The 23,534-nt window shown below is 42.9% G+C and overlaps 3 protein-coding genes across 3 annotated transcripts; 2 read left to right on the top strand and 1 right to left on the bottom strand.

Moving 5' to 3' along the window:
- Positions 1-1,483: 1,483 nt before the first annotated feature.
- Positions 1,484-9,116, top strand: ARL10 (ADP ribosylation factor like GTPase 10). Its single transcript, XM_048490732.1, has 4 exons — positions 1,484-1,951; positions 7,208-7,376; positions 8,300-8,475; positions 8,844-9,116. The coding sequence occupies exons 1-4, from the start codon at positions 1,760-1,762 to the stop codon at positions 9,018-9,020; spliced, it is 714 nt and encodes a 237-aa protein (XP_048346689.1). The 5' UTR covers positions 1,484-1,759; the 3' UTR covers positions 9,021-9,116.
- Positions 9,117-11,291: 2,175 nt separating this feature from the next.
- On the bottom strand, positions 11,292-17,810 carry NOP16 (NOP16 nucleolar protein). The gene is made up of 5 exons (XM_048490459.1): positions 17,538-17,810; positions 16,687-16,801; positions 14,384-14,453; positions 12,332-12,438; positions 11,292-11,661 (listed from the first exon to the last, which is right to left on the bottom strand). The coding sequence occupies exons 1-5, from the start codon at positions 17,642-17,644 to the stop codon at positions 11,518-11,520; spliced, it is 543 nt and encodes a 180-aa protein (XP_048346416.1). The 5' UTR covers positions 17,645-17,810; the 3' UTR covers positions 11,292-11,517.
- A 40-nt stretch (positions 17,811-17,850) lies between these two features.
- HIGD2A (HIG1 hypoxia inducible domain family member 2A) lies at positions 17,851-22,297 on the top strand. The gene is made up of 2 exons (XM_048490460.1): positions 17,851-18,103; positions 21,953-22,297. Exons 1-2 carry the CDS (start codon positions 17,959-17,961, stop codon positions 22,117-22,119), a joined length of 312 nt encoding a protein of 103 aa, XP_048346417.1. The 5' UTR covers positions 17,851-17,958; the 3' UTR covers positions 22,120-22,297.
- The last annotated feature ends 1,237 nt before the right edge of the window (positions 22,298-23,534 follow it).

The raw sequence follows: 23,534 nt of genomic DNA, 5'->3' as shown, positions 1-23,534 counted from the left end.
TTTCTCCCTTAGTCTATCTCATCAAACCCAGATACAAAGAGGCATATTGACACGTTTTCTTAAATGTGTTTTTAGGACTGCCTTTATACAGCACCCTCAATATGCCTGGAGCCAGTGATGTAGGTATAGATTTTTAGGGGGGGGGGCTCAGGGGGCAAAGCCACACCTCCCCAAGTCACACCCCTGGCCTCAGTGCTTATAAAAGCAGCTCTCCGAGGCCAGAGATGGCAGACTCCCCTGCCCTGCCTGCCCAGCCCAGCCCCGCCACCAGCTGGGCTCCCAGCTGGTAGCCAGCAGTCTCTTCTCCCTCCCCTCCAGGCAGAGGGGTAGCTAGGGAAAATGGAGCCCAGTGTAAAACCTGAGGTTTGTGCCCCCCCCCCCCCATGGGCGGCTGCTGTGATGCTGAAATCCACCCCCAAACAGAATCACTTTCAATGGTGTTTAAATTAGGGAGCCCGGATCCTCCTTTTAAATCCATCTTAAAGGGAGAATCTGGGGTCCCCAGTTTGAACAACATTGAAAGTGATGCTGTTTTGGGGTGGATTATCCCCCACCCTGAAACAGCATCACTTTCAATGTTTAATCTGGGGACCTCAAATTCTCCATTTAAATCTATGCCGAAGCGGTTGGATTCAAAAGGAGAATCTGGGGAAATTTGGGGGGTGCCTGCTGCCAGGGGTCAATTGTTAAGCTAGAAGCACCAAACTTTCAAGGTATCTTTAGGAGACTCTCCTGATGATACCACCCAGATTTGGTGAAGTTTAGTTCAGGGGGTCCAAAGTTATGGACCTTCAAAGGTGTAGCCCCCATCTTCTATGAGCTCCTATTGGAAACAATGGGAGATGGGGTACCCCTTTTGGGAGTCCATAACTTTGGACCCCCTGAGCCAACCTTCACCAAATTGGGCTGGTATCATCAGGAGTGTCACCTGACGATAGCCTGAAATTCTGGTGCCTCTAGCCTAAAAATGCACCCCCTGCAGGCCAAAAAACCGGAAAAAACACTTTAAAATACAAAAACCCCACAAACGGGGGGGGGGGGAGCTTCGGACATGCAATGGGGGGGGTTTGAACCCGAGAAACCCCCCCCCCCCTACCTAGGTCTTTGCCTGGAGCTTAGCAAAGCACACACGGACAAGCATTGGCCATAGGGGAAAGAACAAAAGGAGGGGCAGTTCGGAAGGATGTGGCGACACGGTAGCTAAAATGTCATTGTGCGTGTGAGAAAGAGATTACAATCCCTGCTTCCATGATACAACAGATTTCATCTACAAAGAAATACGATAGGTGTGTGGAAAAGAACAACACTACTAGAAGGGTAAATATTATTAGCCTGTGTGATGAACCCCACCTGTGTGATGAACCCCACCGTCTCTTCAGTCTAACCCTTATAATATTCGTACTGCCGTGGGGGCGGGGGAGATGGGGTGGCACTGTTGCTCCGGGAGAAGTGGAGTGAGCCTGTCTCCTTTAAGGTCCCGAGTGACGTCAGCTGAGCCCTGTCTCTCCTGTTTCCTCGGGCAAGGAAATCCTCCGGCTGTGCAGACTCTACCGGCAGTCGGGTTGGACCGGGGTGAGTGGCTGCATTTGTTCCTGGGCGGGCCGATGCAGCTGGGCAGGGGCAGGTCGCCAATGCCAGGAGGAAGGAAGGACCAGCCACAAGAGGCTGCAAGGCGGCGGACCGTGCCAGCGCCTCCGGATTCGGGCGCTCCTGCTGTGCCCGCGCCGGGGTCGTGGTCGTAGCCCGGCTCCCTTCTCCCATGGCTCCCACTGGCGCCCTTGGGCACCTCAGCCTGGCGCTGGGAGCGGCGGTGGCCGCCTTGGGATCCCTTCTTTTCATCGCCTGGAAACTTTACTTCCGAGACGTCAACGACAGCAGCGTTGGCTGGAGAGGGCGCTGGGAGCAGCAGCTGGCGCGGGAACTCGGGCGCAGCATCCCTAATGGGGACAAGGTAATGCCAGGGAGAGCGCCCGCCGCTCCGAGACCTGCTCTGGAGAGCAGCGAAACGTCTTAACAGGGCCAATCCCTCCTTGAAAGCACCCCCACGGTGCTAAATTTGGGGGGGGGGGCACTGGGCGGATTATCCCGGAGTATTCCTCCCATGCTCAGAGGTATGCTTCATTTAAAAAAAAAATTACAATAATCACATGTTCCAGGGTGCAGCTCTAGCACTGGAAATAAATGGGTAAACTGTACTGTCAAGCTGTTGGAGGCCAGATTTAGCATTAATTTATTTGTGTCAGTGCTGGGACACTGACAGCACTGAAGAAGAACAAGAAGACAAGAACATACCTGCCATATTCTGTGCTGCTGGCTTGAGTGTTCCCATAAAAAGTGCACTGTATGGCTTGTGTTTTATTTCCTTGCAATGTTCTACAAAAGGAGGGTAATGCACTGTTCCTTCACATCCACTCTGTATGGGTTGTGCCCAGAGGTGGGATCCAATCAATTCTCACCACTGCTCTAGAAGTGGTTACTAATTTTTTCTGAGTGCCGAGAAGGGGTTACTAAAGCAACCTCCCTGCCCAATAGAGACTGGAGGCACATGTGTGTGGCAGCGCTACTGTTTGAATCCCATCACCACCGGAACCTATTAAAATTTTTGGATCCCACCACTGGTTGTGCCTCTTTCAAGACAGAAATGGTGGCGGGGTCGGGGGGGGGGGGGGGGGCAGGAGTCAATACCTGATGATGGCAAGGCGACACTTCCAACCTGAGAGCCAGTTGATGTGATAATCCAAATCAAGCCTTTAAGGCAGTTCCTTGTCCAGCATACTCCAGGACTGCCAGTGTGATGTAGTAGTTAGAATTTCAGATTAGGATCTGAGAGACCAAGGTTTGAATTTCTACACTGCCAAAGATGCTTGCTGGGTGATTTTCGGTTGGCCACATACTGTTTCTCCCTCTGCCTATTGCGGAGATAAATGGTGGATGAGAATAGACAGAATATGTGCCTCTGATTCCCCACTAGGGAGAAAGGGTATAAATGAAGTAAATAAATAAGCAACTGGTGCCCACAAAAAGGGAACTGCCCAGTTATGCCAATCTCAACAAACCTTCTGGAGGCTCCATTCCCATGAACTTCAGCTCCTTCCATGAAAGTCATGATAGCAAAATGGAAACTCAATGTTCAGAGGCAGGACATCACTGCATCCCAGATGCTATGGCTGGGCAACAGGAAAACAGTGTTGGTCTCATGCCCTGCTCACAAGTGCAAACTGAATTCTGAAAAAGATGGAGACAAGTGATTTGATCAAGGCCTCAAGAGAAGCAAAACCAAACTTCTTTCATTTACCTCCCAAAGACTCATTTCCAGTCTACTTCCTAAACAGAAAATCTCCTTTCATTCAGAGCTTTCCTTCAGCAAAGCCCAATCCTTCGTCCCTGGATAGCTTTAAAAAGGGCTTGGACAGATTTATGGAGGAGAAGTCGATCTATGACAACCAATCTTGATCCTCCTTGATGCCTTAGCAGACCAGGTGCTCAGGAGCAGCAGCAGCAGCAGGCCGTTGCTTTCACATCCTGCATGTGAGCTGCCAAAGGCACCTGGTGGGCCACTGCAAGTAGCAGAGTGCTGGACTAGATGGACTCTGCTCTGATCCAGCAGGCTTGTTCTTATGTCCCACTGCCTCCATCTTAAAATGATAAAGAAAATACAAAATAGGCAACCTAGTTTAGGAGAAAGTTAGGTCTTTTTTCCTTTAACCCGACTTCCTAATGTGCTAGTTTATTTTACAAGCATTCATCTTTCTCCGCACCTGCAGGCTGAAGTGGTACCTTTAGAGACTGTTATTAACTAATTCCACTGTCTTTATAAATGGGCTCTTACAGTTGGATCAGAGAACTATGCTCTGAGCTTTCACTGACATCTGTCGCCAGCTTTGTTTTCCATTTTACACAGCTACATGAAGACAATTAGGAGGCTGACTAGGCTTTGAAATTTCTCTACAACTGGAAATATGGCTTCAGCTCCTCTAATTGTAGCTAGTTGCTTATGACAATAGTGTTCCAAATTGTGAGAAATTTTAGTGCTCACCATAAGCAGTGGAATAGGCTCAAACTGGCAAACAAAACAGCTTAAGCTTCAAGTTGGCGGTGGTCCTACTCTATCAGTTGCATAACCTAACGGCATTTATTATAATTACTATCAGACAATTGCAATTACCTTCTGTTTCTAAGCTATCCTTTTCTTATCTCAACAGTAATATCCTGCCAGTCTCTTAGGACTAAGCAAAATATCAAACAAGTGAGCACAAGTTTTGAAGTTCCTCTAATTTTTTTTTTGTCAAACTGGATGTTAAACACAAAAACAAAGCAGCAGGAATAGAGCTAAATATGTTTAAGGCATTATAGAGAAGTTCCAGGTCTGTTTGCTCATTTGCAAACTTCTGTAAAATGGAGACCAGGAAGATACGTTGAAAATTTCACTGGATTACATTGTGAGGGGTACAACTGGGATTTCAAATTGCACCAGAGACTGCTGGGATTAGAAATAAACAAACAAACAAACAAACAAACAAATAAATAAATAAATAAAACACTTGAGTCCTTTGAAAATATAAATTGCAGCAGTTCATTAGAACTCTCCCAGTCTAATCTAGAATATACAAATCCATTGCAAGGCAAAATTTATTTATTTACTTGCTTATAGCCCATCTATCTTGCTGAGACTCAAGGCAGATCACAGGATATGAAACAGTGCAGTCAAACAGCACAAAACAACCAATGAACAATTAAGACTAGGATTACAGAATTAGAGAACAATGCAAACAACAAACTAAGGCTAAGTATACTAGGAACAATACAGAAAGTGAGTTCCAAAGTATGAAATACAATAAAAAAGGTGATAACTCTAAGTCATCATTACAGTGGACTACAATCCTACTCCATTATTAAATAGCAAGGTGAAAGAGATAACCTAACAGTAGCACAACTGGTATAACATGCCTAGTGAATGGAACCATTTGTGTGTGTAACCCTCAGAAGCAAAGATAATTTCTTTCCTGGATAGTTAAATGTGATATTTCCCAAAAATAAAATTGCAGAAGGGGAAAAATCAAAAGAAAATACTGCATTACGGTTCACTGCTTACAATTTTTTCCCTAATCTCTTGGGGCCTAAGTACATGTTACTTTTTTCAGCTACATTCCTGTGAAGGTCACAGATGTGTTGTGATAACTCCTTGTTTCCCAGTTGTGCAGGGGAGAAGGGTCTTACACCTCCCCCGGCCTTTTTTCCAGACATGAAATAGCCCCAGAGAACAACTTATCTGCTTCCTTGGGCAAACTGATATTTAACCATATCAGTATATCTTCAGTTTCCAACTAGGCAAATAACAGCTCCCCAGAGTTATTTCTGTTGGAAGAGAAGGACTTTACGCTGTTTCCTGATTCAACCCACTGAGGGGGTTTTACTAGATAGCCAGTGGCTAGATAGGGACCTAGGGATTGACACCTTTACTCTATCATGCTGGCTCTATCCCTTTGATGTTAGATTGCTACTCTCAGGGACTTCCTTCTGCCTTCTTCTCGCACACTTCTCCATCTTACTTTCACCATGTCTAGAAAGAGGATGGGTGCTCCGTGCATCCGTCTCCATCCAGCTAGAATAGGATAGATTAGTGAACCTATCTACCTACCTTTCTATCCAGAATCGAGTTCACTAATAAATACTCTTTTTATTAGATTAAAAACTACAAATGACACTGACTTTCTTTTGTGCCAAAGCGCTCTCTCTCTCTCTCTCTCTCTCTCTCACACACACACACACACACACACACACACACACACACACACACACGTACGTGCGCAGGTAAGCTTATGCTGTGTTTAGCCCCCAGTGTGCTCTGCTCGTTGTGCAATGGGAAAACACACTATGAGGTGTTGTTTCTCCCTTCAATTTCAGGGTGGGGAAATGGCACAGGAGGGAAGGTCCAAGCCCCTTCTTCTCACACACAGTCCAAATAGGGGCCCTGCATGCCTGAGAAGAATGGATCTCCCAGGACACATCTGTGACCTGATCCAGGAATGCACTTGGGAAAAATACATGATGTATAAGGCTTAGACAGCAAGGTAAGATAGATAAAAGGAGGACAGTTGGTTTTCATACCCCACTTTTCTCTCCTGTAAGGAATCTCAAAGCAGTTTATAATCACCCTCCCCTCCACACAACAGGAATTCTTGAAGGCGCTTGTCAGGTAGGTGAGGCTGTGACTAGCCAGCAGGTTTCTTGTGGAGAAGTGAGAAAAACATACCCAGTTTATCAGATAAGAGTCCTCTGCTCATGTGGAGGAGTGAAGAATCAAACCTGGTTCTCCAGATTAGAGTCCATTGCTCTTAACCACTACACCACCCTGACTCTCAATTATTTATCCAAGACTACTAGGACAAAAGTCCCACCTGCTAAACTGATAATCCAATCTTTCATTTGTGAAATATGATTCTTGAAATATCCAGAATCAAGGAAGTTTCCTTTTGAGAGTTTTCCCATCCTGATTCTTCCAATGACAAACTAGGGTTACAATGGGAGCTCATAACTGCTCCTGAATAATGTAGTTTGAAAACTTCAGCAATTTTAATGGACAAGACTTTCAGATGCCCTTCCAGGTGAACAGATCAAGCAATAATTGTGCTGGAAGTCCTGAAGATGAACTTTTCAAAGTGCCTTTTAATTTTCTTGGACACATTTCTTTTTTAAAAAGAGGGCTGGTAGTATATTGCAATGTTTCTTGCCTTGTCTTGCTTTTACTGCACAGTCTTCTATCTATGTAAATCACTTTCTTTACTGTTTACAGTATGTTATACTTTAGACAGTTTTCTGTCTGCATTGTTTTCTAATTCAGTAATACTAAATTTATTGCATTGTTCAGTGGGTATCTTATGCTGTTTGATTTTTAAAATGTTTTTAATGCACCTTGAGTCTCAGTGAACAAGGCGGACTGTAAGTAAAGTATATAAATAGAGGTTTCCTTGTACTGATGTATAATTTTTCATTATGTGTAAAAGGGGGGAAACACATTTGCCTCACACCAAGATGCTTCTTACCATAACAGGTTAGAAAAATGCAATATTCATAGTTCACTCTCAACAATAAATTATATTAAAACCTGAACAGGAGATAAGATCTCACCAATTCAACCGATAATAACTAGCAATGAGCTGCTACACCATTGCTCAGACTAACCCTAATATCTTCATCTCTTTTTCAGCCACATCCCTGTGAATTTCAGGTTTTGGTACTAGGTTTGGATGGTGCTGGAAAGAGCAGTATTCTTCACTATGTCTCTAATTCAGAAGCCAAACGGTGCATATTCCCCACTCAGGGCTTCAATTTTGTGCAACTTCAAGATAGTGGACTCCAGGTGGACCTTCTGGAAGGTAAGACCTGCCCCCAAAAACCCCTTGAGAAGCAGCACATAATCTAGAATTAATAAATTAGAAAGCTACACATACCTTTTCTGGGGTTTTTTGATGGGGGAATCTGGTTTGTGCAGCTATGCAGGTGGAAACTCCCCCCCCCTCCCAAATGATTAAAGACAATTTTTAAAGACTCACACTAACAGATTTATAGTGGCACAAGTCTTCATGCCATAATATAGCAGTCACAGGTTTAGTTTTGTTCTGCTGTGCAGACTATAAAAGCTACCTGAATATAATTTGTGAGCAGAATTATTCTCACTTAACTCTGCTCCCCTACTCAACTGCATAAAACATGTTTGCATAACATGACATATTACTAAATGTAGTTGTTGGGCTATAACCCCAAGCAAGCACTATCAACTGGTTGTGGTAGGTTTTCCGGTCTGTGTGGCCATGGTCTGGTCATCTTGTTCCTAAGGTTTCACCTGCATCTGTGGCTGTATCTATGGGCTGCATCAGAGGTGTATCACAGAGGGAAGTTTTAGTGGGGTATAAATTGTAATGTCCCCAGGTGGGGACCCAATCAGTGAGTGTTTGGGTGGAACTTGCTATGCAAAGGTCTGGTTGATAGTATAGTATTACAGGTGGGGTTTTTCAGTCCAGGGCGTGATTCACATTTACATTCCCTGCAGGGAGTGATTCACATTCGCATTCAGTCCAGGGGGTGATTCACATTTGCATTCCCTGCAGCAGCAGCAGCAGCAGCAGCATTGGTGAATGCAAATCCTATGTTTGGGTGGAGTCCATTGTCCATTAACTTGGGGTTTGCTTTTGGTGTTTTTATCCTGCCGTGAAGGCTTTATACTATGAACTGGGTTTACTGTCTCTCAGATAAGAAATATTTGTGTGAGTTCTGACTTCAAGTTTTGTTTGTTCACCAGTTGGTGGCAGCCAGAACCTACGTTTCTACTGGAATCAATACCTGAGCAAAGCCCACATTTTGGTGTTTGTTGTGGATGCTGCAGATATTCCACGCCTTCCCACTGCCCGGCAAGAGCTGCACTGTCTGCTAGCTGAGGATGCTCAGTTACCTCTAATTGTGTTGGCCAACAAACAGGTATGTTCCTTTGCAACTCTCACCTGTGAGCATCTAGGAATCTGGCTCATCTAGTCTGGACTCGTTCATCTTCTGCATGGAGATTGTAATAATGCAACTAATAATATCCAGGGTTTAGCTCTTAAGGGTCATTCATTTTACTTATGTTAGCACTTGGTGTAATTATTTTCTAAACTTTGTTTCCATGCCAATCCTTGTCAGACAAGAATGACAAAGGATGGATCACTTAAAGGGGAAAGCCTTGGTGGTCATTATTTTGTTTGTTGGCCACTGTGAGAAACAATGCTAGGCTAGGCGGGTCACTGGACTGATTCAGCAAGGCTTTTCTTATGCCGTTATTATTCAAATGCAATCTCTACCCATTCTAGGACAAGAAAGATGCACTGAGCGTAGCAGAATTACACAATGAATTGGCCTTGAATACCTTGAATGACCAGAGGGAATTCTTTCTCCTACCTACAAGTGCTACTTATGCAGGTCTGGCCACTGCAAACAGCGTTCTCCATCTGAAGAATCTGCTGATCAAACTTCTTGCACAGATCTGAAAATTCTGGGACATTGCCAAGATATTCGAGCCTCATGGACATTCGGGATTTTACTTCTTGTATCAGCTACTTAGGGTATTTTATATGTATAGCTCAGCGGTCTGCAACCTGCGGCTGTCCAGATGTTCATGGACTACAATTCCCATCAGCTCTTGCCAGCATGACCAATTGGCTGTGCTGGCAGGGGCTGATGGGAATTGTAGTCCATGAACATCTGGACAGCCACAGGTTGCAGACCCCTGGTATAGCTGAAGATCCAGCAGGCTGTAAGTCCTCCACAGATACCTCTTTTAAGCATTTCCTAAAGGGTTTTTTCCCCATAAGTAAGCCCCATTGTCAATCTGTCCTTGGACACAGGGTAGGAAATAAAACCACAAACGAAGGACAACGCCAGTCTTGAAGACAGGGGGAGGCATGGTCCATGAGGTATCTATTATTTCAAAAACTCCAAATATCAGTACTCATATTCCTACTTTATCCTACAATCCCTGCTACCACCAGATTTCTAGTAACAATTAGAAAAGATAAAAACAGGAAGTGCGCCATATCATAGGTGCAGCTTCCCTTTCTTTGCCTATGAAAGGGCTGGAACACCCTTCTGTCCTCCTTCAAAATTGGGGATTGATCTTGCCCCAGCTAGACTACTCAAACTAGCTGGGAGAAAATATCTGAGAATTGGGTTTTTGTTGGCATCTTATGAGAACATGTGCAATAGCCTGTGCTAGTAAAATGAATGAGAGAAAACCAGCATTCTCCTCAGGACCTTGATTGCATTCATTCAAGGCTCTCAGATCACCTAAGTACCTGGTATCATGGCTGCGACATGAGACATCCTTAACTGACTGGTATTTCTTGCCAGGCTAAACTTGTCTGTTACCAAATTGGCCCACTGAGGCCTTTTTAGAACCAGCAAGTCAGTTCTTTAAAATGGTTACCACCTATACCTCAGTACATGTTTGCTTGCTTGCCTGTTGCTTTGGGCCTCTGAATCAAGTTGGACTTGCATTTGTAGGCGTGATATTGCGTGAAGGGTGGCTCAAGGAGTAATGGGAAAATATAGCATGAATTGCAGGTAGAGAGCAGAGGCGGAGCTAGGGGAAACTGCACCCGAGCACATGCACGTCCTGCACCCCTGCCATGGTGCTGCCGACCTCGGAATGCCCCGTGGGGACTACGCCACTGGTAGAAAGTGAACTGATACAGTCTTTACACCCATCTAGCAGAATACTTTTATTTCGTGCTATGTCTGACCTCAGTTACCCAGCTCAGGAACAGAGTAGTATCCATATATGCCTTGAACTGGAAACAGCAAAGCACTGCACAGTCTGTCTGTGCTACTAGGCAGCTATTCCATTTGGGTTGAAGGAGAATCACAGAAGTCTGGACTCCTTATGCAACCCCCACCCCACCCACCCCAAAAACCCTCACCCTCTCCAGTCTCCATTGTTACTTGATCCCAGACTATAGGAAGTGTATTTGTGCTGGTGGATTAGAGCCTTAAAAAAACTCTAGGTTCCCCTAGACTATGTGAAAAGGATAAATGCAGAGCAATTGTTTACATTAAGTTTTCCTCCTACATCAATAAACCTTGAAATGTTACCTCACTCTTAAAAGTTGTGGTTCTGTCTTTCGACATTGTTGCTATAAAATGGCTGAACTCAAGGGATTTCTATACAGGAGTCAAAACCGTTTGCAGAGAAAAAATGGCAAATGAGCTTAGGGCTGGACAGCAACCGTATTCCCTGTATGTTTCAGAAGAAGGCACAGAGGCCTTATCAAGGCACACTTCCCTTTGTGCCTATGCATAAGCAATCTATAACCATGGAACTGTCTCAAGAAGACACTACAATGCTTTTGGCCAACAAAAATGAAAAACTCCCAGGAATACTTTCACTGAGAAGTATGGCCTGTTTTTAGAAAGCCCTGAATGGTTGGACCTGAGGAGGTAACTCAGATGCCCAATGCGTGCCTGCTGAGTTGCCACTCAGTCTGTAGAGAGTGCTACTGTGCACAGGAACCCTTCCACAACCCTTTTTTCTGGCTCCCTCAGATTGCTCTGCCCCCTTCTAGATGAGCCAATCAAAGCACTACTAGATACACTTGATTTCCTTTTGGTCTGACTACTTAACTCTCTGCTTACATTAAAAAAAACTGCCCCGCAGCTCTCAAGTTATCATTGTATCTGGATTCTTTGGGAATTCACCTGTGAAAGCCCACTGCTTGCTTTACTCAGCAGAAACAGAACATCCATCTGAGCCTTGGTACCAACTCTCAGCTTTGGAAGTAGTTTATTTTATTTTATCAAAGGCAAATGTTACTTCTTTTCCTTAGGACAGTAATAAGTGTAAAATCAATACCACCTTCAAAGTACCAGAGACCAACAGTTCCATCTTTGTCTCACATTCTGTCATCAAATGATGGGATTTGATTTAACATAAGCTGCAGTTTCTGAGCACCAGAAAGAATGACAGGTACTTCTTCCCACTGCTGTGGTAAGTCATTGTTTGTCCATCTTTTCCTGCTGAAGGGAGGTACAGAAAGCTTGGTACTCCTCTGGATAAATGCGTTTGTATACATTGATCTTGCTTTTTATTTGCTTTGGTGTGTCCTGGTAGTAGTTCTTCTCATCACGAGCCATAGCCTGAAAATTGAAAGGAAGAGTTAACAGCTGAAGAAATCAAGCAGCAGCTTCAAGAAGGCCTCCCACACCCACAAAGCAAGCACTGGGCTGTGCATCGAGACACAAGTTCAGTCTGTTCACAACACAAATAGGAAGTGACAACCAGAGAAAAATACTCAGAAAAAACAGAGGCACTCAAATGCAATCCACTGGAGTTCAGCATAGAGAAACAACTATTTTCATCTGACAGGAAAGCAGTCATGGGTAAAAAGAGGAAGGAACTGCAATGGAAATAATGGAAATAACAGTTCCAGGCATTCAAAACAGGGCCCTTAAAGTCTTCCACACCAGTGTGGTGTAGTGGTTCAGAATGCTGGACCCAGGTTTAAATCCCCATTGGTGCCACGGAAGCTCACTAGGTGACCTAGGGCCAGTAAAACTCTACTAGCCCACCTACCTCACGTGGTTTAAATCTGGAAGACCCAGGTTTAAATCTCCACTGGTGCCACGGAAGCTCACTAGGTGACCTAGGGCCAGTAAAACTCTACTAGCCCACCTACCTCACGTGGTTTTTGAGAAGATAAAATGGAGGACAGAAGAATTATGCAAGTCACTTTGAGTCCCCAATGGGGAGAAAGGTGGGGTAGAAAGGAATAGAATAAATACACATTCAGTAACACAAACCATCTACCTTGTAGTTTTCACCATGATTCTGGATCATGTGCTGAACGTAGTCAATGAGATCTCTGGAGAGGGTTTGTGACTGCTTCTCAGGGAGGCTGGCCTGATATTCCAACTCTGGGATGAGGGAGGACGAAAATACAGTGAGGCTGTGGCAGAATTCTACACACTGCAGATGCCTGATCCCGAAGAAGCAACTGAATTTGACTAGAGCATTGGTCTTCAATTGTGTTCGGAAACTTGAATTGGTACATAATGCTGCAGCCAGGATGTTGGAGTGGGTTGTAGGGACCATAACACTGCAGTCTTTGACCCTTTACACTGGTTCCTAATTTGTTTCCAGGTGCATTCAAAGTGCTGGCCTTGACCTTCAAAGCCCTATACAGTTTGAAACGAACGTACCTAAAGGACCACCTAATCCCTTATGAACCCTTATGGTAATCTTCAGAAGCCATGCTTTGGGTGCTCTGCCATGAGATCAGGCGTGTGGCCACCCAGGAGAAGGCCTTCTTGGTCATGGAACCAAAGCTCTGGAACATTCATCTGTCCCCAGTCTGTGAGTGAAGACTTCATTTTGTTTAGCATTCCCTCAATTATCCCTCCTTCCACACCAATGTTTTAGTTTTATTTATTTAGCAAATTTATCAGCTGCCTTTCTTCCTTACGGAGCTCAAAGCAGCTTACAATATAAATAAAATGCCTAAAAATACAGGAAATCTAAATTTAAAATCACAATTTAGGACTACTTTAATGAACTGTAGTCCTGAATAAAACTATTTTCAGCTGCCTTCTAAAAATTAAAAGTGAGGGTGCTAGATGCACCTCACTGGAGAGGTTGTTCCATAATCATGCCTCTCATGTACCCATCAAACAAGCTTCTTGATCAGTAAGAAAGTCAGGAGAACCTGTTTTTTGTGTTTTGTACATATTTGAATTGTTTTAATTATTTGTGTTCAGGGGTGATGTTAAGGGTTTTAAAATGTGATTTTATCATGTATGTATCAATAGTAAGCCTTGGTGGCTCTTGCAAGGGCAGAAATGCAGGACACAAATTTTGTAAGCAAATGTATAAAAAATAAAGTACTTCCTTTAGTCTGTCCTGAATCTTCTGTCTACTATAATACACATATCAATATATAAAATCTGTATTTATCTCCAATCTATTGATATAAATTTTCAAGGCAGCGATCAGTTACAAGCTGACATGTAACAATCAGTTACAAGCTGACATGTAAATATAAAAACTAGAAAAATGTTTAGAAAATCACAATGAACACATGCAGCTGCCTTGAATCAGACCACTGGTCCATCAAAGACAGTTAAGTATTGTCTGCTCAGACAGGCAGACACTCTCCAAGGTCTTAGGCAGAGATGTTTCACATCACCTACTCCTTGATTCTTTCAACTAAAGATGCCTGGAGGTTTAACCTGGATCTTCTGCATGCTAAGCAGATGCTCTGCTGCTGAGCCACAGCCCCTTCCCTGTGATGACGATGAGCAATAATGAACATTGGGCTGCATACACGTGCTCTTCTAGGGCTCAAATCCCTACATTTTCCTTAGGTGCCATTGCTGTGACTATAAAGAACAATGCAAATTTGACAGAGCATGCTGAAATACAGAAAAGAGAAGGATATCTCTCTCTTTGCTTGCTGCCCCCCAAGTGGAAAATGCTGTGAAAACTGTGCTCCTAATTTTTAAAAAAAATTCTGTAGGAAACTACACAGTAGATTTTAAGCCAAAACCATCAGCTGAGATACCTCAGGACGATCACCACTTATATAAAGTTAGTTACATATATCCAAAGAAACATGGACATCACCAATGTTTGATGGAAAATGTAATGCTGATAAACTTCATAAAGTTGCGCTACATTTGATGTCTTATAGTGACAACGTTTCCCTTCTGTGTTTCAAAGCTTCAAAACCACAGTATCCACTAGGCGTGTCCCACTCAAATGAACACTTCATCTAGTGCAGCTTAATTTTGTGTTATAACTTTTTTGATCTGCCTTGAGTCCCAGTAAGAAAAGTCAGCTATACATGAATAAATAAATACCAACCATTTAGTACATATGGCTTCTGTACAATTTTTGACTTTTTTTCTGGTCCATCAATGTCCATTTTCATCACCTGAATTTGAAAGACAATTTGGTTCATGTTATGCAAAATCCACACATTGCTTCAGATGCTCTTTAAGTACTCATCTTACTGGAAGGCTTTAGCAAGATGAATCCCCTTTTTCTGCTATCAGGCCAATTCATATCAGTTTCTACTTTGCTCACCTTGTCATTGAATGAACTCAATCCAATCTGGATGCAATAATTTATCACTAGTGAGATCACTGGTGAGATATAGAACAAAAACAGAATGACTTCCCAAGAATTAACTATTGTAGGGGAATCATAATTTAAAAATACCATCACAGACCCTCGTGGTAGTCTATCTCCAGCTAAAGAACAACAACATAATACTTTGTTTTGACAAGATCCAGCTGAAATGTCATGGGAAAAACAACCAACTCTATTGTACAGTCCCAAAATGTTCCTTATCAAGGTGAACAGGGAAAAAAGTTTAGGTCTTATCTTAGATCTTAAAATCTCATCACCTGTACTTTCACAAAATAGCAAGCCCCCTGTTGTGACTAGGCCTATTAATATCTAGATTAGATAACTGCAATGCGCACTACCTAGGGCTGCCCTGGGGGAGTACGTGGACGCTATAATTGGATCATGATGCTGCAGCAAGAATGCTTACCAAAGCAAGCTTTAGAGACCATATCACTCCAGTCTTGTTCTATCTACACTGGCTTACAATTTGCTTCAAGGAGCTGTTATTCTTTTACAAGCCTCATACAGTTTTGGACCAGCATACTTTAAGTAAACCCTACTCCCATATGAACCCATTTGACCATTACAATCCTCTTTGGGGGCTTTGCTTTTGGTGGCTAGACAGCAGAAGCTAGATGTGTGGGAATCTAGTAAGGACCTTCTAATTGTAGCACCAAAACTGTGGAAGTCTGTTCCCAAGGAGAGTGATCCATCCTCCTCTATCATTATCTTACACAAGCAGATGAAACCCTTTTGTTTCATTTGAATTACAGAGTTGGAAGGGGTCATACATTCATCTAGTTCAACCCCTGTTCAATGCAGGATCAGCCTAGAGCATTCCTGACAAGTGTTTGTCCAGCCACTGCCTAAAGGCTGCCAGTGAGGAGGAGCTCACCCCCTCCCTAGGTAGCAGATTCCACTGTTGCACAGCTCTCAATGTAAATCTATTTCCCTAATATCCATCCAGAACTTTTCTGCCTGTGATTTAAACCCATTATTGCAAGTTCTATCCTTTGCTGCTAACAGGAACAGCTCCCTGCCATCCTCTGACAGCCCTTCAAATACTTAAAAGTGAGCAATTATATTTCCCCTCAGCCCCCGCTTCTCCAGACTAAATATTCCTAAGTCCCTCCGTTTGGTCTTCAGGTCCCTGATCATCCTTGTCACTCTCTTCCATACCTGCTCCATTCTCTCCACCTCCTTTTTGAAGCAAGGCCTCCAGAAATACACACAGTATTTTAAGTGCAGCCTGACCAATGCAGTGTTCAATAGGACTATGACATCTTGCAATGTGGATGTTATAGCTCTGTTGATGCTCCTCAAAACCACCTTAGGCTTTTTTATTGCTGTATCACATTGATTGATTTGGCATTCCCTCACTGAGTCTCCTTTATATTTATGTTTTATTGTTGTTTGTGTGTATATATTTTTCTAAATTTTCTTTTAATATTTTTTAACTTCACTGCTTTGAGAGCCTTAACTGGATGAAAGAAATATAGCATGGTACAGTAGTGAACTCTGGAGAACTGGATTTGATTCCCCACTCCTCCACATAAACAGCAGATTCTCATCTGGAGAACCAGATTTGTTTCCCAACCCTGACACATGAAGCCTGCTGGGTGGCCTTGGGCTAGTCAAAGTTGTCTCAGAGCTCTCTCAGTCCCACCTACTTCACAAGGTGTCTGTTGTGGAGAGAAGAAGGGAAAGAGTTTGTAAGCAGGGTGTTAATCCTCCTCCTTTTTTCTTCTAATAAGATTACATTTTTGCCTCTATATCTCCCTCAGATGCACATTTTGTTACACTCTACCTGCAGAGATTCACATGAAATGCATTGGTTCTTTTGTTCAAGCATAAATGGTGAGCTGTTTTATGGATTTTTTCTTCTTTTTCTGTAAACTGTCTTGTTGGGACTACATCCATTCTTCACAGGAAAATGGCTAACTGAAGCAATAAGTATCTTGCACACTTTCAGTCAAATTACTTCATCAAACTGACCAACACATTACATACTTATATGGAGTTCACTCAACACTCACCGGTTGCATAAACTTCGGAATGGGAACAGCCTTGTTTGGATCGGCAGCCAGGCCCATTTCAGCCAGGTTCTGTGATACAGATTTTGTGCGATCCCAGGCATGTCGTATTTGGGAACTAAAACAAAAATTAAAGAAAAAGCCACATATAAATACTATCCATTATTAAAGGGGCTCCCTCTCTCTTCTAGAAGAACTGAGAAACATCTACTGGGAAATATTAACTACTTCACTCAATTGCTTAGAGAACTCCAAAGAGCACTTGTTAGCTTTGTTAAAATAGTTAGAATCTTTGGGGGTCCAAATTTTGTCACATATAAAGCACATGGAATGCTGCTAAATGTTGTTTAGGGGTAGCACTTTACTTTCATTTTCTCTCATGATAATTTAGTACTAAATCCAATATAACAAACAGGAATTTAAACTGCAGAACGTATTCTTTAGCAATTCCAAGTATCTTGCGGAAGCGTATACTGAGGGTTACGGGCATCAAAAAACAAAATGCCAGCCTTCACTGCCAAACAATGGTCCAGGAAGCGTCCCTGTCCAACACTGCATGCGGCATTACAGTGTGCAAAAATAATACAAAAAAGTGTTACTAGTTTCAGCGTCTGGATCACAGCGTCTGGATCAAACTAAGATCTAATTTGCTTCTCGTATTATCTCAGTACAGTCCAGATCTTTTTCGTAATGGTGTGAAAAACAAGCTCAGCGTGATTCAAGTATCTTCCGAGCTAGTATATGGGGAGAGCGGTATCTAACTCCCCCCTCCCCCCTCCGAGAAGACTGCAGAACAAACCTGGAATCTTTCCCTCCCTTTGTATTACACCTCAACGGCCTCTTTGCCTTCTTACCATTTTATACGGGGTGCCTGCCGCTTACGAAAAGCCCTGTTCAGCTTCTTGCGGTCCACATTGTAGTTGTATTTTTTCCGCCTGTTCTTTTTCTTGGCTTTCGGCATCGCAACAGTCAGCCCAGGCACGCGGCTTAGTTAGGCAGAACCCTTCGCCGGCAGAGCAAAACCAATTACTGCGGTAGCTTACGGGAAATGTAGTCCTACTTTCCCACCAATTTAGTAAAAGTAACGAAACAAAACCCTTAGGCGGACTACATCTCCCAGAAACAAACAGAAAACTTTTTACAAAACACGTCCGTACATTTCATATCCGGGTCACGAATACCATTGCATAAAGGTTAGCGTTTCGTTCCTACGGTGGCCGGTGCAGTCAAAGCGAAGCTTATTTCTCTGTCGCGACCCCAAGTGTGTGGTTTCTAATGGCACAGAGTGCTCCACCGCCCTTGGATCCCAGCCATCCCCCTGTCATCGAAGGCTTCACGCCCAGCGCTTTCCAGCATCGGGACGAGGGGATCAGAGGAAAATTTAATCGGAAGATCCGCGAGAACCCGCTTGTACCCATAGGTGAGCGAGAGGCTAGGAAGGGGGTGAAGGCATTGCTCAAGAAGGGATGATGAGCAGCACAAGCGACCTTTGCGGAAGGAGAGGTGGACAAGGCCGGGGAGAGGGCAGCTCCCTGCTCTTTTCTAATCGGCCGTAATTCAAAAGAGAAAATGTTTCTTCAAGCGAAGAAAATGAAGGGATAGGCAGTCCTTTACCTGTTGAATTTCTACCTGTCGTCCTGTTGTAGCATTACTGTTCTGCCCTTGTTCTACGGAATTCAGGGCAGAGGCGTTCCTGGTCCTCGCTTTAAGTAAGGTAAGTTAGGGAGCATAAAGGGAGCAGTGAGATCCATTGCTGTTAAAGGCTAACTCGTAGAAGGGAAATGGGGACAGTTTCAGTAGATTTGGCATACCTCTCAACTAACTGCCTATTTAAGTATTTATGTTTGCTATTTGAAGAGGAAGTGTAATACAAGTGTAATACAATAATTGTGTTGTAAATAGGTTTGTTAACTGTTTCTAGAAATATTGACTAAGACAATTGATTTTTCAAAAACTATGTATTTTTACTTTTATTCCCAGAGGTGACCCTAAGATAGTGATGGCGAACCTTTTCGAGACCGAGTGCCCGAATTGCCACCCAAACCCCACTTATTTATCACAAAGTGCCAACCCGGCAATATAACCTGAATGCTGAGGTTTTCATTTAGAAAAAAACGGTTGGCTCCCTCTTCCTCTGCCCCACCCGCTCGAGCAGGGGCCAGCCTGCTCTAGCCTCCAGCAAGTCCCACGCACACCACTCTGTGCCTCTCTATCATCTCTGCCTCCTCTGCGCCCCACCCCCCCAGGCAGCAGCCCCCCCCCCCCCGGAGCACAGGCACCAGGCCCGCCAGCCCAGTCCTCCCTGCTCACCGCGGTGCGCGCACGTCATGCTCAGTGGCCCAGGCCAGCCTAGATATGTGTCTGTGGGGGGGGGGGGGTGATTTTCGGCCCCCGCATGACGAACTCCGTGTGCGCATGCCCACAGAGAGGGCTCCGAGTGCCACCTCTGGCACCCGTGCCATAGGTTCGCCATCAGTGCCCTAAGAGGTTTACAAGAATACAATAAACAGAAAAACAGATACAATACACTATATCCTGACTTAGTCTTAAATTTACTGTTTTATCTTATTCAGGACCTCAGCATGTGTCTCTGACCAATCTTAAATACTTGTAACAAGAAAGAGAAGTTCAGCCTAAATTTGATGCAGTTGGTAGAAATGTCCCCAAGATTCTCTTCCCTTGTTAAAGGAGTAATTTGAAAAAAAAATTGACCAGTATTCTGTAAAACCAAAAATGCCACTGCCTATCAGATTTCATGATGGGATCCTTTTTGAGTGAAGATCCCTGGTCATGCAGAATCAATAGCATAGCACAGCTTCTCTTTCTAAATGCCTTTAATGACCATAAGTATCTTCAGAGAAGAAGGTCTGGCCTGCAGTTGATAAGTGGTATTACTTTGCTTTGTTTCACTAGAGAAAACTGAAACTATGGGCTAGTAGTCCATCTGGTCCATTAAGCTAGTAGTCCATCTGGTCCATCTCCGTTTCATTCTGCAGTCAAGCAGTTGTCCTGAAGGGTCAACAAAGAACTACATAAACAATGCAAAAATGCAATAAGTATCCACAAGGCTATCATCACAATCGCATGGTATATTTTAACTGAGTCAGTTTATAAATAGAAATTTACAATAAATCATGTGTTTTCATATACTTCATATGTAGAAAATGAAGTCCAGAGTAATTATCCGTGTAATTGCTGTGTGCCCCACCTCACATTTTCATAGTTTTGAATTACTTGTAACTGAAAAAGCTTTGAATTGCTTACAACTGAAAATTGTTTTATGTAAAATTATGCACTTATCTCTGATATGATGTAATATTGGATAATGAAATGTACATATGAAGTGTATGAAAACACATGATTTATTGTAAATTTCCATTTATAAACTAAGATAAATTTTACCATGTGATTGTGGTGATAGTCGTGTGGATACTTATTGCATTTTTGCATTGTTTATATAGTACTTCTGTATCCATTCCCCTTTACATTGCATGATGACTGGATCAACAAAGAAGCCATAGAGGCCGACACCAATGTTGTTGCCTCCTAGCAAGTAACATTCAAGGGTTGACCACCTCCAGATGTGGAGGTTCACTTTAGTCATCCTAGTCAGTAGCTGCCAATAGACCTATCCTCCATGAACCATGTGATCCTACATTGAACTTCATTTACCATATGGTTACCCACCCAGCCAATTTACAGACATCCTCCTGGAGCTCTTTACATTCCAGTTTTTAACCACCTTGAACTTAATGATGTTATAGTCACTGTTCCCAGTTGATGCAATTACATCTACACATTGTGCCAGGTCTCAAGCTGTACTCAAAATGAAGTCCGGAGTAATTAACCGTGTAATTGCTGTGTGCCCAACTGTTCCAACATACAACTATTTATAATATCCAGAAACCTGATCTCTATGGCAGTATTTAAGCACCTACCTACCCAGTCAATATGATGATAGTTGAAGGTGCCCATTATTACAACATTTTCTGCTTTAGTTGCCTCCCTATTTCCTTCTCCATCACTCTCAGTTTTATCCAACAGTCAATAACGTAAACATAATGTTTACTTTAGATTTAGGGGCCAGTGTTTCCACTCATAGTGATTTTGTGAAGGAGTGTATTCTCCTTTTGATTTCCACACCAACACAGCCTTCCTTTCCACTGTGTCCTATGGATTTCTCCCAACCCACCAGGTATCTGAAACACCCACTGTTATCTTTGTTGCTCTTTAGCAAGGAGGACTGTTCAGTGAATCATTGACACTTACAGAACCTTTTGTGTGTTTGTAAAGTGCCATCAAATTGCAGCTGACTTATGGTGACCATATAGGATTTTCAAGGCAAGAGACTACAGATAGTTTGCCATTGCCTTCCTCTGCATAGCAACCCTGACATTCCTTGAATTGCTTAGCTTCTGACATCTAATGAAATCAAGCTAGCCTGGGCCGAGCAGGTCAGGGCTATGAAACTTTACCTAACATTTATTACAGCAATTTAATATTATTTCACCATAACAGCATAACTATCAAATCATTTTCCTTTTGTTCTTTTAAAGTTAATGCTTTAATGACACTTGACCAGTATTTGAGTACACAATTTACCAAAACCTTTTAACTAGTCAAATGACCAACTCATAGAAAGGGATAATGAATATGATTGTAAAGGCATCCATAAGATTTAGAAACTGATTGCTGGATGGACTTGTTTATCTTTTTTTTTTTTTTTGCTGCCTTAACTCCTGCGTCATTAAGAAAAGTCTGACTCAAAAAAATTGGCAGAGGAAGTGTTTCCTTGCCTGGAAAGTGGTAGGGAAAAAAGCAACATGTTTCAGGCACGTGCAGTAGTCTAGATTTTACTTAATTGGATTGTGTTAGGATAGAGAGAGCTTTAGAAGAAAATCTCTAGGGCTTCTCTGAGATGTTGCTGAAGCTTGAGCCAAGGAGCAAAGGACAGTTTTTCAGTTCTCATGTGACTTTCCATACTACCTGGAGCATAGAACTGTCAGTTCAGTCTACAATGTGGATGTACCCTTTCCAGGGAAACTTTCCTTTCCAAGGAGGGAAAACTGCCATTATTTTAATCCTTCCCATTTGCAAAATTGCTAGCAATCTTTATCTTGAAGCCAGGCCTTCATGCTGGAACTTGAATCAACAGGGGGGAACTGAGGCTGAGAAAGCATCCTTGAGGCCTTTCTGTTCATAAGACCAGACAGGAAATCACATTTTTCTTTTCTGTTCACTTACACCTTTTTCTTGTATTTTTATTTAGGTTGCCTTGGCACAGCAGGAGCTTTGACCTATGGACTCATCTGTTTCAAAAGGGGCAACACACGCCAGTCCCAAATAATGATGCGGGCACGTATTCTAGCCCAAGGCTTTACCATTGCTGCCTTAATGGTGGGAGTGGTTGTTACAGCAATTAAATCACAAAAGTGAGCCTATTGCCAGTGTACAGTAATATGCGACTTTGAAAGTGAAAAAATGGGTCTTCCCACCTGGAGAAGGACATTTGAGAAAGCTTGTGATGTTTCAGTGATACTTTAAGAATGACCATCAGGTGCCGGTGTGTTCCAAGCATTACTTCAATAACATTGAACATGATTCAGTCTTGTCACTGGTGTGTGAAATATTTCTTTTCAGGCCATTGATTCAACCTTGTTCTGAGGTAAACTTTGCCAATATCTGAAGTCCCTGGTAAAGTTTATCAGAAGAAGTGTCTTTATTGCCTTGTCAGCCATGGAGTGGTTTGAAACATAGTAGAAATACTTAAATTTAATGCAGGACCTTCGGCCAGGGAGTGACCAGTAACATAATTTGAATCGTAGGGAACAGCTTCTCTATGGTTGCTTTTTCTTAACCCATGTTTATGTCCAATAGAGTAGCGGTGAAAATGCACTGTGACCTATAAAACAATGTTCACATTTCAACGTGAACTACAACTAAAGTGCAAGTTTTCTTACTGTTCTCTTTGCCAGCAGTCAGTCTGTGCTGCCCAAGCACATGCTGTTTTTAATTATTATTTTATGGGTAACTTGTGCCAGCTTCTAGTCAACTGTTATAAATTTCAAGAGTATTCAAGCTGTTGGCTTGAAAGGAAGGGTAGGGGAAAAGAAGATAAAACATGCCAAGAAAACAGTAGCATGAGCTTGCATATAGTTTATGGTCAGTGGTCTGTGATTGACACATGGGGTGCCGCAATGAAACTGTGAAAAGAACATATAAAAATAGATGTGCAGGTTACAAGGTGCAAGTGAAGACAACTGAAATGGAGTTATGGAACAATTATTTTCAAAGTTCTGTTTCATATACAACCATTCCATATACTAAGTTCAGTTATGGCTGCTCATATTCAGAGTTGGAATTGCTCTTTAGTGTCCCAAATTGAGTTGCTACTTTATGAAGCAAACCGTATTGCATGCTCATCAGCCTCTTGGCAGTTTACTCTGTTCGATAAGACTGTTCATATACCTTTTTGGTATTGTAGTGATAGGGGTTTAAGGAGCATTGGATAAGAGGATCTTTGTTGACTATCCAATTACAGTATTTTAGAGGAAATCTTTGCTATATTCAGTGCCAACAATAAAGTGTGGGATTGAGGAAATATGTGGGGGAGGAAAGGTTTGGTCTAATTAGCGGATCTAGATGGCATTTCCCCCATCCTTTCCATTGACACATGCATTGCTAGTCAATGAGAAAAAGCAAGATCAAAATGGTGCATCACTCTCAGGGCTGTAGACTAATACTGTGTTAAATTGAGGAAACCCTACTTTTTTTGTGTGGAAACACAATTGTAACTCCAAGGAGGTGACAGTGCTGGAAAAATCTGGGAAGTCGGACGTTGAAGTAAATAA

The sequence above is a fragment of the Sphaerodactylus townsendi genome, linkage group LG03 (assembly GCF_021028975.2).
Source record: "Sphaerodactylus townsendi isolate TG3544 linkage group LG03, MPM_Stown_v2.3, whole genome shotgun sequence".
Classification (NCBI taxonomy): domain Eukaryota; kingdom Metazoa; phylum Chordata; class Lepidosauria; order Squamata; family Sphaerodactylidae; genus Sphaerodactylus; species Sphaerodactylus townsendi.
This window is presented reverse-complemented; position numbering and strand designations above follow the sequence as displayed.

Coding starts and splice junctions, on each gene's coding strand:
- ARL10 (XM_048490732.1), top strand. CDS start 1,760: ATGGCTCCCACTGGCGCCCTTGGGCACCTCAGCCTGGCGCTGGGAGCG. Junction 7,377..8,299: donor CCAGGTGGACCTTCTGGAAG/GTAAGACCTGCC, acceptor TTTGTTCACCAG/TTGGTGGCAGCCAGAACCTA. Junction 8,476..8,843: donor TTGTGTTGGCCAACAAACAG/GTATGTTCCTTT, acceptor TACCCATTCTAG/GACAAGAAAGATGCACTGAG.
- NOP16 (XM_048490459.1), bottom strand. CDS start 17,644: ATGCCGAAAGCCAAGAAAAAGAACAGGCGGAAAAAATACAACTACAAT. Junction 14,454..16,686: donor TTCCGAAGTTTATGCAACCG/GTGAGTGTTGAG, acceptor TTTCAAATTCAG/GTGATGAAAATGGACATTGA. Junction 11,662..12,331: donor ATCATGGTGAAAACTACAAG/GTAGATGGTTTG, acceptor TTCAATTTTCAG/GCTATGGCTCGTGATGAGAA.
- HIGD2A (XM_048490460.1), top strand. CDS start 17,959: ATGGCACAGAGTGCTCCACCGCCCTTGGATCCCAGCCATCCCCCTGTC. Junction 18,104..21,952: donor GAACCCGCTTGTACCCATAG/GTGAGCGAGAGG, acceptor ATTTTTATTTAG/GTTGCCTTGGCACAGCAGGA.